The sequence below is a fragment of the Corythoichthys intestinalis genome, chromosome 21 (genome assembly GCF_030265065.1).
Source record: "Corythoichthys intestinalis isolate RoL2023-P3 chromosome 21, ASM3026506v1, whole genome shotgun sequence".
In the NCBI taxonomy this organism is placed as follows: Eukaryota; Metazoa; Chordata; class Actinopteri; order Syngnathiformes; family Syngnathidae; genus Corythoichthys; species Corythoichthys intestinalis.
Window position 1 is genome coordinate 39,498,755 of NC_080415.1, and position 16,859 is coordinate 39,515,613.

The window sequence follows — 16,859 nt, forward strand, 5'->3', positions numbered from 1 at the left end:
CTCATTTACCTCATTAGCTGATATTGACAGCGCAAATGAACATTGCTCACCTGTTCAGGGGGAACATTGCCTTGCTCTTTCACTCCATAATGGTGCATGAAAATATCCGCCAGGGAAGCGGGCTCACCAGCAGCCGCCGCCACATCTGCCAGCAGCTGCCGAACCTCAGAGGCCGTCCAGACGCAGAAAGCACCTTCGCGCTTTTCGGAGCCCCCTGATGTTGGGACAGAGTCGGCGTCCTCTGCACTGTAAAAGCCTCCAGACTGAAGAAAACAATAAAACAAATGAGGCGATAATTCATTTGAAGTAAAGTAGGTACTTCTCAAATAGCGTTGTATGCCCGGAAGAAAGTGTAATTGCACAACCACTCAGTAGGTGGCAGTGGTGCTCTTATTTTCAGAGTCTGCACAGTATTTCTAACCAAACAAGAGCACACAGCAAAGAGCACTGGAGATATGAAGAGCTAAGACGAGGAAATATGACGAAGCGTATGTAGCGTTGGGCTTTTAATACTATTTCTAAAAACGTTTGCAGCGGACTGCAAGAAGCCAAATCAATTAAGATGTCACTTAAAGACATCAGACCCCAATCACATTGATAAGCTGCTTAATTTCTTTTCAGCGAAAACGTGCCGAACATTGCCAACAACCGACCCGCTTTGAGAATGCTACATCAGTAAACCAGCCAGCACTTTTAGCATCGTATCAAGTGGTATACCAAGTTGCTCAGTGCAAAATAATCCCACACCATAGCAAAGTTCCATTTTTTTGGGGTTGCACAGTGGTTAGCAGTTCCACCTCACAGTTCTGAGATAAATCCCCGGCTCCCCTGTGTGGAGTTTGTATGTTCCCATGTGCCTCCAGGTCCTCTAGTTTAAATCAACCATTCAAGCTATCCCAATCCCAATAAATTGCCTAACCCTAACTCTGTATTTAGATTTAGCATACATGCATAGAAAAACCAACACCTGCTTGAATAATAGTGAGTCATGGTGCCATAGAACATAACTGCAAGCGAAAGCAATCTACTTGTTGTGCGTTTCATCATAACCATGTAATTACATCATTAATATTAAAGAATCTAATGATTCCAGCAGGTGCGAGCTTCATTACATGGCCTACTTGTTGTTAACTCATTCATCAAAAAGCAAAGGTTGACCCGTGATTAGGATGTTTGGAAGGTCAAACCTCTCATATTAAACTGTAATAATTCATATTTCTAACAAGGGGCGAGTCACTCTATTTCATCATTATGGATGGTTTATTTAATGTCTATCATCCTGGGAAGGGTGGCCATCTTAGCTAGGGTGAACAGTTGTTGGGAATGAGATCTCGAAGAGTACACATTGCACAGCATCGGCATGTTATTTCTTAGTACTCTTCGAAACCAATGATGTCATTTTGGTGCCTTATAGGTAACGGTAATACAACTTTTTAGTTGCCTTGGTAAAAACTAAAATTTCCCCATCACCCATGTCGAATTCCAAACTACACTAGCTCGAAAGCTTTTGCATAGACTTCAAAACGATTGACCTGACACTTCGTCATTCTTTGCGTCACAACTTACCATAGGGGGCTGAGCTTCATTTAGTAATAGTCGTTCGAAGACAGTACGCTCATGTCCAAGCCGGATTAAAGCTTGGATTTTTGAAGACGTACGAAAGCTGTACCGCATACAAACAGGAAGGATTGTCTCAGGGGTGAATTTCAAGCTATTTTTTATATTTTTCGTGCATGCATTTTTAAACGATGTGGAAAAAAATCAACAGGAGAAATTAGCCGCTACTGCATTGGCATCATAGTTTGCCATATTTACGTAAAACAAATGCTAAAGGCACGTTTTTTTTTGTTTTTGTTTTTTTTGCTTTTAACCAAGAATCGAGACTGTTTTACGTCCATATCGATGAAGAATTCGGGGATTTAAGCATTTATTCACAAGAATTTTCAAGGGAAAAAGCTCTGTTTACGTCAAGCGGCGGCTAGCCTCATTCACTAACAGAGAAGCATAGTACTTCGACATATTTACGTAAAATAAATGGTAACTGCACGGTTTCTTTGCTTTTAACCAAGAATCGAGACTGTTTTATGTCCATGTCTATGAAGAATTTGTGGATTTAAGCATTTTTTCACAAGAATTTTCACCAGAAAAGCTCTGTTTACGTCAGGCGGCCACTAGCCTCTGTCGCTAACAGAGTAGCACTGTACTTCGACATATTTCCATAAAATAAACGAAAAAAAAATTATTTTTTTTTGCTTTTAACCAAGACAACATATTTACATAAAATAAACGCTAACTGCACGTTTATTGTTTTTTGTTTTGTTTTTGCTTTTAATCAAGAATCGAGACTGTTTTACGTCCATATCTATGAAGAATTCAGGGATTTAAGCATTTATTCACAAGACTTTTCAACGGAAAAAAGCTCTATTTTCATGAGGCTCCCGCTAGCCTCATTCACTACAACTATATAACTAACTATACAACTGTATAATGACAATAAAGGGCTACTCTATTCTATAATCAGTTGTGTTTGCATATAGAATTTATTAAAAATCTATTTATAAATTATTCATAACTGAATCTGAATGTTTTCCTCAAGTATTACGTTTCTGATGTGAAAATTTAGTGATTTATTAGCTGTTGAAAAAAATTTAAGTTGCCATTTTGGGCAAAAACTTATTGTATGATATGTGAAATATTGCTATTGATCCTGAAAATATAGGTGATGATCTCTGCATTTTGTGATTTTTGTGTACCTAGTGTAAAATCTGAGAATTTTATAGCCATTTTAAGTTTTGTTATACTTATATAAAAAAAATAATCTGAATTTTACAAGGGAACGACTTTGAATTTTTTGATGCCGCTGTTCATTGAGACTCATATATGGCTAAGGTAGGGGCTTGTTTTGGTTTTAGGTCGGTAGCAGCTTTGGTTTTGAAAACATTGGAAGTTTTTAAAAATAGCCCCACTACGTATCGTGCACCCCGTGTCATGTCAATATATTATGAAGTCTATGGTTTTTGCTAGAACATCAACTGACATTTATTTACATCCTTTACGAACGCAACACTTTTGTCACCCTTTGTAATAAAAATGTAACTAACAATGGTTGTGAATTCATTTTCTTTGACCGTGTCTGACAACCATCAAAACAGGTCCTATTAGGCAGTTTGCAAAGCTCATTCAACTTTATGTCATATAACATGCATGGCTTATAATTCATACGCAACTACAGATACAAGCATATCCATGATTCACCTTGTCGCTCAAGTCTCTGGAGACATAAAGCAGTATGTCCTTAGCCACATCTGCAAAAATCTGTTCACCCGATACCTGGAAAAGAAGCAAACAGCGCACACACACCCTTAGAGTCGTGACTCGACATTAAAATAACCTTCAAGCAGCTGTCAGGTGATTTATATGCAGTGTGAATGCTGAGGTGGTAACTACAGTACAGCCTCATTATATACAGGCTTGTATGAAGCAGTTCATATTTGAGCAAGCCAGCATACATGTGCCCTAATTAACTTTGATTTTAATGGTTGCTCCCTCTGGAAATTAGGCTGAACCAGCAAAGGCTGAACAATAAACACGATAACAAAATGATGCTATCATTTAACATGCTATTGACTCTAATAAAATGTAATGAAATGAAAATTTGAACTCTTTCAGAGACAGTGGTTACTAGTGGACAGCTATTCAAAAGTTGACTCTTAAAATGGGTGTCCAAAGCGGTTCTCAAGGGCCACTGTGGGTCCAGGTTTTTGTTCCGACCAATCTAGCATAGACAGTACAACCAATGAGGTTTCTGCTAAAACAAGCAAAATACATTCAGTGCCTACACTAACTACGGTATGAATATAGTAGTGCTATTGTAAGCTAATTGTATTTCCAGTGGACACCATGTTGGGGGCCTGATGACCGAGGAGAAAAAGGAAGGGGGGGTGTCATAAAGAGATGTGTTTTGTTGGGTGGAGCATACACAAATCAGCTGTGTTGTCAGGGAAAACGCGGGCAGGTGGTGTGGACCCAAATGCAGGGAGGTGGTGGTGATCTCAAAAAACATTTTAATAATAACTTACAAAACACAAAGTACAACCAAAAGTACTGGGGATCAAAAAAGGCAAGGTTCGAACAAAGCTTACTCTACCGGAGGGTTTAGAACAAGAGGGCTTGGACAGGATCTTGACTTTGACACAGACAATGACGCAACAAGGAGTGAAAAGAAACCAGGAGCTTATATACACACATGCAGAAGAGGGGTAACGAGACAACGAGGAACAACTGGGTAATAGAGGAGGATGCCCTAGGAGCAGGCACACCAGGTGAAATCAATGGGTAATCACAAGGACAAGTCACACTAGGAAAAAACCAACACAAAATCTAACATGTGTGAGGTGTAGAACCCAGTATTATGTAAAACACATGTAAGTGTGGATATCTTGACATCCTTTTCTATGCTACTTGATCCCTAATCCTGGCACCGACTTTTTCTAGTGTGTCTAATTTGCACCCAGTCATGCGTGAATCCCATCAGTTGTGTGATAGTCCTGCAGACAAGTGGAAATGCTGCACAGGGGCAAGACCACTCCCCAGCCAATCCTCCCACAGTTCCACCAAGGGGGCCGCCGCCATCCCCCTCCACCCCAGGGTGGTCCCACGGACCATCCGCGCCCCCATTAACCAGCCTTTAGGGAAGGAATGAGGGGACGCGCCACCGCGCACAACACTGAAAAAAATAACTGGTGGATTTACTTGATAAAATCATTGCACTTGCTTTTGTTAAGTAAATTTTAGTGATTGTGAACTGAACTTCACATTGCAAGCGGTAAAATTTAAATTGTCAACTTGCGTTGTGAAGCCTTTTTCCAGCTTTCAAAATGGAGTCAGTACAAGGGGTTAAGACTAAGGTGAACGCGCAGAGTTTGCCCTTTTGGCCGGCTTTTTGGGATTTCGCCAGCCCGGGTCGTTGTAGCTGCACCAGCGAAGGCCCGACGGTTCCGCTGGCGTGATTCTGGCAATCTGGCTAAAAGGTCAGATTCCTTCAGTATGTAACTATTTTTAGTCGTTTATATTTATTTTTATTAGTCAATATTGAATGATATCTATTTTTTTTTCATGCAATTTTTTAAGACACATTGATTATGACAGGCAAGCCAAACACTAATTATATAAATGTATATGCCACTAGGTGGTACAAAAACAGAATTAATAAAGATTATCACCCAAACAGAGACCATAACATTGGCTATATATCTGGAAAAAGTCCACATATCAGACAGCCAGTATATCTATCGATCTTTAGTCTATAGCTTTTTTTTTTTTTCCACAGTATTGAACTCTTTTTATGCCATTGACGGCGCTAGACGTCCAATTCATTTAAACCGGAAAGACTGGCTGTGAATGCTCATATTTCTGTTCAATTGACAGCGCTAGATGTCCAATTTATTTTGACTTGGAGTTGAACTAGTAGCCAATGAGTTAACAAGGAAATGACCTGAAAATCTACAGGAAATGACCCATGGCATTGGAAAGCATCGCCATGCAATTTCTCCATAAATCGACTTTGTAGTCCCTGGTGAGAAGTTGAGGATGCGCTTGAGAAGACCAATGTTGAGAGACTAGTATAACTCTTGGCTGCCAATAAAAGATGAACTGAATGGATACAACATACTCTATGAACAATTCAGTGCATTTTTAGCAAGAACAATTATGAGAGTGATCAGTCCAGGGTGTGCTTCGCCCATCAGCCAAAGTCTGCAGGGATTGCTCTATTTCACCCATGACCTTAATGGAGACAAAGCCTATAAAAAATGGATGAACGTATGGATGGATTTCAGGTTACGTTTCTAGTCGATTTCCAATGCTTCTCCTCTTCCAGCCAGTTAGAGACAACCTACTTTTGTTAAAGCTGGAACTGTTTTGAGTATTTTTGTGGCCTAAAATGGTCATGGTACAGAATATTAAGTATTGGGAGCTTTCCCTTCACAATAATAATTGTCAAGACTATCTTCTAAAATCATTTTGAAATGAAGACAAAGAGACGTGGTTCGTTTCAGTTACTTTCTGATCACCAACGCTGCTAAAAATACTGTTATTTTCATGTCAGTTGCTATAACCAACTGAGTAATAAGTACAATTGGAAGACCATGTGATGTTGGACAATATTCCCCTGTGAATTGTGTAAAGAAGAACACATCAACACAGCCAGGGGATACAAATATTCATACCTGGAATGCAGTTATGTAGGCGATAGCCAGCTGGGCCTGATCGTACAACATCTTTTCAAAGTGTGGAACGTGCCAAGAACAATCGGTGGAGTAACGATGAAAACCCTGAGAGAAAGAACAATTGGGAGCATTAGGAATTCTACTTTCTGGGTAGTTTTGCACAGATATCATTTTATTGGCTCCTGATTACGACACATGGCTGTGTAGAATCGGTCGGTAACGTTACCACGTCATAGACGTCATAACCTATTGACATGACACAGGAAACGGGGCCGATTCGTAGGGGGTCTATTTTCAAAAACTTCAAATATTTTCAAAACCAAAGCTGCTACCGACCTAAAACCAAAACAGGCCATACATGAGTCCCAATGAACAGCGGCATCAAAAAATTCAAAGTCGTTCCCTTATAAAATCCAGATTATTTTTTTTTATATATAAGTATAACAAAACTTAAAATGGCTATACAATTCTCGGATTTTACACTAGATACACAAAAATCACCAAATGCAGAGATCATCACCTATATCTTCAGGATCAATAGCAATATTTAACATATATAAGTTTTTGACCAAAATAACAACTTAATTTTATTTTTTTAATTTACTGCAAATTTTGAACAGCTAATGAATCACTCAATTTAACATCAGAGACTTAATACTTGAAGAAAACATGCAGAATCAATTATAAATAATATGTAAATAGATTATTATTAAATTCTATATACAATCACAACTTTTTATAGAATAGAACAGCCCTTTATAATCATTATACACTATATACCGTTTGCGAATGAGGCTGGCGGCCGCCTGGCGTAAATAGCTTTTCTGGTGAAAATTCTTGTGAAAAAACGCTAAAATCCCTGAATTCTTTACAGATATGGACGTAAAAAGTCTCGATTCTTGGTTAAACGCAAAGAAACCGTGCAGTTAGCATTTATTTTACATACAGTATATTGTCAAAGTACAATGCTACTCTGTTAGCGAATAAGGCTAGCGGCCAGCTGGCGTAAACAGTGCTTTTCCGGCGAAAACTGTTGTGAATAAATGCTTAAATCCCAAATTCTTCGTAGATATGGATGTAAAACAGTCTCGATTCTTAGTTAAAAGCAAAAGAAACCGTGCAGTTAGCGTTTATTTTACATATATTGATGAAGTACAACGATACTCTGTTAGCGAATAAGGCTTGCAGCCACTTGGCGTAAACAGAGCTTTACTGGTGAAAATTCTTGCGAATATATGCTTAAATCCCTAAGTTCCTCTTGGATATGGACGTAAAACGGTCTCGATCCTTGGTTAAAAGCAAAGAAACTGTGCAGTTGGCTTTTATTTTACATATATTGTCGAAGTACAATGCTACTCTGTGAGAGAATAAGGCTAGTGGCCGCATGGCGTTAACAGTTTTTCTGGCATAAATTCTTGTGAATAAACGCTTAAAACCCCGAATTCTTCATAGATATGGATGTAAAAGAGTCTCAATTCTTGGTTAAAAGCAAAGAAACCGTGCAGTTAGCGTTTATTTTACGTATCTTGTTGAAGCACAATGCTACTCTGTTTGCGAATGAGGCTAGCGGCTGCCTAGCGTAAACAGCTTTTCTGGTGAAAATTCTTGCGAATAAATGCTTAAATCCCTGAATTCTTCATAGATATGGAAGTAAAACAGTCTTGATTCTTGGTTAAAAGCAAAAGAAACCGTGCAGGTAGCATGTATTTTACCTAAATATGGCAAATGTGCGGCTCGTCTTTAAGCCGCCTCCATGTGTAAACAAAGAAGAAAATTCTTGCGCATTAATGCTTCAATCACTGAATTCTTTATTGATATGGACGTAAAAACTGTCTTGATTCTTTTTTGAAAGCGCTAAAAACCTGGCAGTTACGCATTTATTTTACGTATTCATGTCAAAGAATGACACCAATGCCGTAACTGTTCCCATTCTCCCATTGATTTTTTTTCACAATGTTGCAAAATGCACGCATGGTACGAAAAATATAATATTTAGTAATGAAGTCTATGACCCTGTTTTTTTTTTTTTTTCTTAAATATACATTTGGTTTTTTTTTTTCATACAAATGACTGAATACTCACTTGAAGTAATTGTTATTACGGCTTGGTCAGTCTACTAACGAATTTTCCGTCACTGACGGCGCGAGATGTCCAATCCATTTGAAGTGAATGGATTAGACGTCTACTTGTGATAAAATCATTGAAATTTACAGCAGAAAAATAATTGGATGGCACTCGATTGGACATGTATTATCATTTTAGCTCTTAACGGGAGCGTACTTAACTGGCGGCTGGCGACTAGATCGACAATTTACATATTTCACAGCACATTATGCCTTAGTACTCGCCGCTACCAATGTTATTTTAGTGCCATATCGGTACAAAACTATTTCTGATCACGCAAAAGCCTAAAGGAAGGCTTGTAATTATGCACAAACCTGGGCAACATGGTCGTGGATGCCACCGAGCGCCATCATGCGTAGTGTATGCAAAGCCATCTGGAGAGCCTCCACACCCTCTGAAGTGGAGCGATTTACAGACCAGTAAGACATGAGGAACATCAGATTGACTGGAAAAAGACGAGACAAAAGGACGTTGAGAGGAAAGCCGGAGACGTGACCACTGGAGCGTGCCTACCCGGTGTGGGGAACTTGGGAGCATCTCTGAAGCCTCCGTATTCTTCCTCATATGAGTGGACCAGCTGTTGGAAGCAGCGCTGAGCCACATCAGGGGCTAGAGGAGGACTCGTGCCCGGATTCGCGGCCACAGCCGTGCCTTTTTTCAGTGCCTCCAGAATCCTGGCCCCGCTGGACTCCAAGTTTGAACGGTTATTCTGCCACTGAGCAGATGACAACAAGCAACAATGCAGCTGGAGCCAAAATAACAGCATGACTACTAGAATGGAGAAAATAGGAAGCCACCAAAAATCAATTACAAACACTCAAATAGAGAAACTATTGGTGCCAACATTAGCGATCAGGTAGCATAGAATAGGATGTCAACATATCCACACTTACAAGTGCTACTGAAACTGAACAATTTTGTTTGTGTTTTGGGATTTTTATGATTTTTTTGCTTTGCTTTGTCTTGCCAAAGGACCCACATGCTACTCATTACTATACCTGTTCCATGATTCGTGTAAGGACAGTCTTAAAGCCGGGTCTTCTACCATGGTCTCTGGGCGGAAAGTAAGTGCCTCCGATGAAAGGACGGAGATCAGGAGTTAACCACACGCTCATGGGCCATCCTCCACCTCCACTTGTTGCCTGGAGACATTGGAACCACTCAAAAATACGTCTAGCGTGAATAAGATGAAGGTGCTGAAAGTACCTGTACGAAAGTCATGTAGACTTTATCCACATCCGGTCTTTCTTCTCGATCCACTTTGATACAGACGAAGTTGTCACTGAGCAACTTGCCGATTTCCTCGTCCTCAAAAGACTCCCTCTCCATTACGTGGCACCAGTGACATGTTGAGTAACCCACTGATGGTTACAAGGTCCAAACATCCGGATTTAGAAAAAGTAACAAAAGAGAATGATGAAGAAAAAAACAACAACAATCACGAATTACTAAATAAACTAGGCCTGCAAGCAGGACTCAACGGGCCCTCGCACTTTGGTGCAACTCGGACGGCACGCAGGTCAGGGTGGTGGCAGATCGTCTCCCTCGCATCATCTCCTGAGAACCTAACTTTCTCGGATCTCGCCTCTTTTTTGGAGATTTCAAATACATTCACACACCTAGGTGAAAAAGCCCCTATTGAAGACGGATCTACAAAAAAGGAGGCGCTACTGAGATGTGCAGCCACGCACATGTTCAAAATCCAAAAAATTGGGCCAATTCCACCATGCGTGTCAAATTTTGTGGGTCTATAAGTCCCCCAAAAAAAAAAATTACTTTCTTTTAATGGCGAGCAAAGGGTCGTCACGGGAACAGACAGAGACGTGTGGACATGGGCCTTAAATTGTAGTCTTGCAAAACGTCTTGAAACTATAGTGACCAAGCTGAAAAGAACCGTATAAGTAAAATGAGTGACTTTCTGTTGCCACTAGTTGGCGCTACAGAGTTGATGCAAATGAACCCAACAGGACCCTTCAGGGTACGACTCTCACCAAGCACGGGAAGTTTGGTGCAGATGTGTTGTACGTCTGCCAAGTTATGACTGTTCAGAATTTTTGGCGAGACAAATTGTTGACGGTCATTTTTACTTTCCTGTTTAGAGCCCTCCGCTTCAACAAAACCTCCATCTTTTTCATCAGGCACCTGAACACATGTCTTAAGGCTTCCCTGAAACAGGTTTGAGGTTAACAGATTTTTTTCCCATGGAGGAGGACCCTGTCTTGTAAAAAACGACATTTCCTGTTTCCACTAGGGGGCGCCAGGCCTAATGTGTAATATTTCAATCCAGTCGTGTTCAGGCTGGGATACCTCACATGACTTTGATGGTTAATGCAGTTATTGCAATTTTGCTGTTTTATCACAATAGATTGGTTTATTTACATTTTAAAAATAAGAAGCCATTCATTTACAAATGTGATTACACTTTACTTTACATATTACATAATAAACATTTGGCATTTAGCATAAACATTTACGGTTAGCCACACTAAGTCACACTGTGGCTAAATGTCATATGCTATTGCTTAGCTACAACTGGCTTCATTACCTTATTACTTTTCATCCTTCACACAACCGCTGGAAACAAAAAAGTTGTTTACTTCATCTGCAGGTGACCATCATGATTTTACGACACTATGCAGGTGTGCGCTGGTCCTCATGGGAAACTAGTGCTGCAACGATTAATCGATTAACTCGAGTATTCGATTAGAAAAAAATATTCAAATTAAATTTTGCTGCCTCAGGTATTCGTTTAATTAAAGTAGTGTTGTAATGGTTCATTTTGAAAGTGTTTGCATTTAGTTTTATTGATTAGGGTGGATACACTGCCTTCTGGACTGCCTCTTTTCACATGGCTGAATCCAACTGCTCCCTGTCAAGAACAATGTAAGCTAAGTTTTTGTTTGAGGTAATGTTTTTAATGCATTCATAATTTAGTTTATAGGTATATTTAGCCATTTTTTGTGTGCAAATGTGTCTGAATCATTTAAGAGCATTGTAAAAAAAAAAAAAAAAAAACTTTAGCATGTTATAGCATTTAAGCTAGCAGACTTATTCTATGTAAGTTAGCTAATTGTTCTTTTGTTGTTCATAGATCCTCATTAAAATATATATATTAGGGGTGTCAAACGATTAAAAATTTTAATCGAGTTAATTATAGCTTAAAAATTAATCAATCGTAATTAATCGCAATTCAAACCATCTATAAAATATGCCATATTTTTCTGTAAATTATAGTTGGAATGGAAAGATAAGACACAAGACGGATATATCCATTCATCATACAGCACATAAGTACTGTATTTCTTTATTATAACAATAAATCAACAAGATGGCATTAACATTATTAACATTCTGTTCAAGTGATCCATGGATAGAAAGACTTGTAGTTCTTAAAAGATAAATGTTAGTACAAGTTATAGAAATTTTATATTAAAACCCCTCTTCATGTTTTCGTTTTAATAAAATTTGTAAAATTCTCAATCAAAAAATAAACTAGTAGCCCGCCATTGTTGATGTCAATAATTACTTACACAATGCTCATGGGTGCTGAAGCCTATAAAATCAGTCGCACCCAAGCGCCAGCAGAGGGCGCCAAAACTCCGAAAAACACAAGTACACATTTCACTGTGCCGTCATTTTAATCTGTTTGAGCTGGGCATTTGTGCGTTAATTGCGTCAAATATTTTAACGTGATTAATTTAAAAAATTAATTACCGCCCGTTAACGCGATAATTTTGACAGCCCTAATATATATATGTATATATACACCGTTTGAGGCTCAGCTCAGGTATTTGAATTTTTCATGTTCCTTATCCGATTACTCGATTATTTGAACTAACTAGTCTATCGATTCATCGACTACTAAAATATTCGATAGCTGCAGCCCTATGGGAAACGCAGTCTTCCTTAAGGCAAAACACTACCGCTTGTGTCCACCGGCGTCGCTAAAATCGACTAAAACTGAAAAGTTACCAAGTGTTACTTTAACCGATTAACTGGATACAAACCGATTTCTCCCAAGCCCAGATAGTCAATCAAACTCCATTTTGTTCTGGTGTAAGAGCATTTTGATCATTTTGATAATTATTGCACAGGTGTGCCTTAAGCTTATTTCTACTAGAATACTTACCAGATAAAAAGATGGGTTTGTCTTCATTACGTGCCTTATCAAAGGCATCCTGTCCCCAAGGATACCTGGGAGAAGCTTCACGTGAGAGGCCATGTCAGAAACACAGGGAAAAGTGCAGTCAAAACTCACTTACCAGTCAACAGGGTTGTGCGCATGTTGAAGTAGGTAGGGTGATCTCTCCTTAGCTAATCTGTTGGTGTGGCGGTAAAGCGTAGATGGCGGCCCTTCACCCCCTGACGCCATGCTCGTGAAGGGAAATGATCTACTATTGAGGACAAAAAGTAGTTACAAAGTTGAACAGAAAATTTGCAATCATCGCTTAACTTGTTAAACAGTTGCTGTGTCATCTCATTGTCTGCAAGTGAGCAGCTTGAGCGTATTTGAATGGACTCACTCAATGAAGCATTTAATAAAGACAAGCATTTCTCTACTTTATTCTTGTTTAAAAATAATTTGGAGGGACATTTTACAGACGTTTAAAACTATTGCATTTGAATGAAGTGCTTAAAAAACATTTTTTAAATATATATGGCGGAAAACACAAACAAGGTTGAAAAAGCAGTTTTTGCTCTTGCACCCCTCTTTGAAATAAACTGCTGTATTTTAAGCCAAAAGAACTGTTGTGTTTGATAGAACAATATGTCTATATGCTGGCATTGCAGTATCATGGCACATTAAGCCCCCGAACTATTTTTAATCAGTTCATTTTACCCTGGAGACCCACGTTTACAGACACCGCACAGGCCCTTTTGTTTCAACCAAGCCATAAAAAGAAAGTACTCATATTTATTATTCGAAATGTCTATCATTTTTAGCTTAGAATCATTCATTGGTGTCTAATATTTGGTTTAAAAAAAAAAAAAAAACTATAAAATTATTCACCAACATATTTTCAACTTTTTTTAAGAACTTACATAACAATAACAAGAATTGCGTCAGTAAAAAGGTCACGGATATATACCTCATATCTCTCGCTTAATTGTATTTTTTTATTACTGCCGTATTTTCCCTGATATTTTAGATAAATAATCGATCCAAACAAAACAAAAAAATTGGGAAAAAATACGTTTAAAAGGGTAAATATTTGAAAAAGAAGATCTCCAACACTCCTTGAAATCTGCGATTTCTGTATTGCGACCGTTGTTATAATACCGTGTTTCACCCATAAAATCCCCCAAAAGTCCGGCTGCGGCCTTTCACAGATGTGCCTTCACACTCGGTGAGCCATGTTACACGGAGTTTTGGGATTAAAACAAGGTAAGTAAAAAATTTATTCATTCATTTTTTGTGTGTTCAATGTATTTATTCAGATTTAGTGTTGGAAAGTGATACATACAAGACATGTTTTTCATCTTTTTCCCCCAAAGTATAATTTTAAAAAAGAAAAAAGGTTGTTCCATTCTGAGACCCCCAATTTGGCCATATTTTAAAATTGTCCTATATGCATGTGTGATACATCATTGGAAAGCTTAAAATCTCAATTTTCTGGAGGAAGAACATTTTTGAGCTGAAGGATATTAATTTTTTTTTTCTTTTAAATTAAACAGGGGTGCGGACGCTACTTCGCGGTTTTTCCACTTATCACAGTGGGTTCTGGTCCCCATTAAGCGCGAAAAACGAGGGATCGCTATACTTTCAGAATATATAAATTTAAAGGCAGAACTAGAAATGCAATAGATAATACAACATTTGAAAATACATGTTCTTAAAACGGATTTGACGTGTAGTGCTGTCAATGGTAATGCAGCCATGTGAGGGTTTTAATATATACATAAATAATTCATGCATTATTTAGGGTGGAAATACAGCACCGTGGAAAATATGGCATCGATGGACTCGAGGAAATAAAGCATTTGTGTTCATAAACTGTGCCTTTCGACTTCGGTAGCTTTGCATGAGGACATCCATTGAAAATCACCAATATTCGTTTCTAGCCATACAAAGAACCCTAATAGCGTTCTATATACAAATTACCTAACATGAACATGTTTCTTTACATTCGGCAACGTTTAAACTAATCTACCCCTTTCCCATAACTTGTTATTATTTTGGCTGACTATATATAACCTGGCAGAAGCTGTCCTGTCACCATGACTAGACATGTCCTGGCAAGACAATAACACAACTCACTAGATTCATATACCCTTTTCACGTAAATACAAGTGTGCTGAATTAAAATACAAGATATTCAAAAAATAGCGATAAGTGTAATACCTAATCATGTGAATCCATGTTGTAAGAAGTCTCTGGAGAGTTATACTGTACATTTGATTTATACTGACATGTGGTATAGCCCATCAGTAAAAAAAAAAATCTGTGGTACTTAGGGGTAATGTCACTTCAGGGCTAGACAGTTACAGTTAGCATTAGCTTATTAGCCGCATCTCTTTTTACCTGACGAAATGGAACGGTGTAGAACTGACGTTTGGTGCGTGGTGGCACTGGTGGGTAAACAGTCCAAGAGACCGCACGTTACCCCCGGAGCTCTTGTAAGGAAGTGTTGTGTGCCAGTCTGGGGCTGCGGTGAGAGGAGGCGACGGCTCTACGTGGCTATATTTGGACGCCGAGCGACGCCATGCTAGTCTGAGCATCCTAATCCACAAAGTATGGCTAAAGTGTAGCAAGCTAGCATTAGTGTTGGTGTCAGTAAAGCTTGCACCAAACTTCCTAAATAGGCCAGGCGGGCACGATGAGGCGTTGTTGTTGTAATACCGTTAACAGACACGCGATGTCGCTCAAAAGCCTTCACAGCGCGAGCGGTACAGAAGACATTTTTTTTTTTATTGAATAGAACTCACAATTGACAAACAACAATACAGAGCAACCAGTTCACAAAGGATATAACCTTGTCAACATTTTTACATTGTAAGACATACAAAAATAAATTTGAAAAGGTACGGAAGATGTGTTTAATGGTGGACCGCAAGCAACACGTAACTTTTGCTCATTAATATTCATGACGTTAGCAATTGCTGCTAGGCGGGTCAACCTCCCATTTGTCCCCAATAGTAAATGAATGGAAATAGTGTACGAGAGATGTTTACTGAGCTAAACCTACCAATTCTCTCCGAAAATGATGTTCCTGGTGGCAAATTCGCTGGTAAAGATGTGGAAGAACATACAAATGTTCAGTAAAAGAGATGGCTTGAGTGTCGAGGACTGAAAAAGATGGGAAAAAGAGATCCAGAGGTAGCTTTTTTATCGACACCTTTTTCTTACGCCACTGACCATGACATTCTCCTGGTTCATCAATCTATCCTTTACCACCATATGCCCTGTCTTTCTTATATATCATACCCTCTGGTTGACTTACATATCTTAATTCAATAATTTATTTACACTTCCCCCTTACTAAAGTTGCTTTTTTTTTTAACAACAGGAAACGTAACAACAGTGGCAGTCAGTTTTAATGTTTTTTCAGGTCATTCATTGTCAGACAGAAGCAGCACGGCAAAATGCCACGCTAAAAAATAAGTCAAAATGGCTTACCTCTTCGTCCTTTGTAGGACCATGGCCCCCAACAATATGTTGACTGCATATGAAATGTGAATGGCTTCACTTTGCTGGCATTAAACTGGTCTTTTGGACAGTTAATCCATTTTTCACGTTATTTCCTCCGAGTTTTTGGTTTCGGGAAACGTATGAAGAAAACATCCTTCATATGTGGTAATGTCTACAGTCGTTTCTACAAGTTCCATAGCAGCAGTGTTTACTCGGCATGTTCTTTTTTGAAAGATTACCGGAGAAAACTAGCAGAAATAACATTGATTGCATGCGAGTGCGTGTCTACTGACCCACTTGGGGGGGGGGGGGGGGGGGGGTTGGCCAAACAGTTGCTAACAGTCATATGCTACTGGATATGACAACTGGATTCATTACCTTATTAATACTCATCCTTCACATAGCCCCTGGAAACAGAAATGTCGCTTAAGCCATCTGCAGATGACCATCATCAGGCAACCGGGAGATCATGATTTTACGACACTGTGCGGTTGTGCGCTGGTCATCATGGGAAACAGTGTTCCTTAATGATAAATGGTAAATGGTGTTATACTTATATAGCGCTTTTCCACCTTTTCAAGGCGCTGAAAGGGCAAAACACTACCGCTTTTGTCCACCGTTGTCGCTAAAATCAACCAAAACTGAAAAGTTACCTAGTGTTGCTTTAAACGCGTTCTGAAAGGAAATAAACTGCGAGGAGTAAATAACATGGGGGGGGGGGGGGGGGTGACTCTGTATAACACTTTAACCACCATTTTTATTTCAATGTTTGTTTTATTTTCACAACATTCCTTTCCAGTGTGACCATATTCCTTCAAGTCATGATATTTCAGCACTTAAACTCAATGCATCAAAAATGTTTTGCTTGACAAGCTAGT

General features: G+C 39.0%; 1 protein-coding gene across 6 annotated transcripts in view; it reads right to left on the reverse strand.

Moving 5' to 3' along the window:
* Positions 1 to 15,152, reverse strand: part of spata20 (spermatogenesis associated 20) — a 70,933-nt gene extending 55,781 nt beyond the window's left edge. For 4 of the 6 annotated variants that reach the window (XM_057825965.1, XM_057825961.1, XM_057825966.1 and 1 more), the window contains exons 1-10: positions 14,875 to 15,152; positions 12,614 to 12,745; positions 12,481 to 12,545; positions 9,558 to 9,712; positions 9,350 to 9,493; positions 8,865 to 9,066; positions 8,666 to 8,796; positions 6,228 to 6,332; positions 3,256 to 3,330; positions 51 to 263 (exon numbers count right to left, since the gene is read on the reverse strand). In XM_057825965.1, coding sequence (XP_057681948.1) covers positions 51 to 263; positions 3,256 to 3,330; positions 6,228 to 6,332; positions 8,666 to 8,796; positions 8,865 to 9,066; positions 9,350 to 9,493; positions 9,558 to 9,712; positions 12,481 to 12,545; positions 12,614 to 12,745; positions 14,875 to 15,071 — 1,419 coding nt within the window. In that variant the 5' untranslated portion in view covers positions 15,072 to 15,152. The other 2 variants (XM_057825962.1, XM_057825964.1) reach the window with 2 other exon arrangements.
* Positions 15,153 to 16,859: the final 1,707 nt, after the last annotated feature.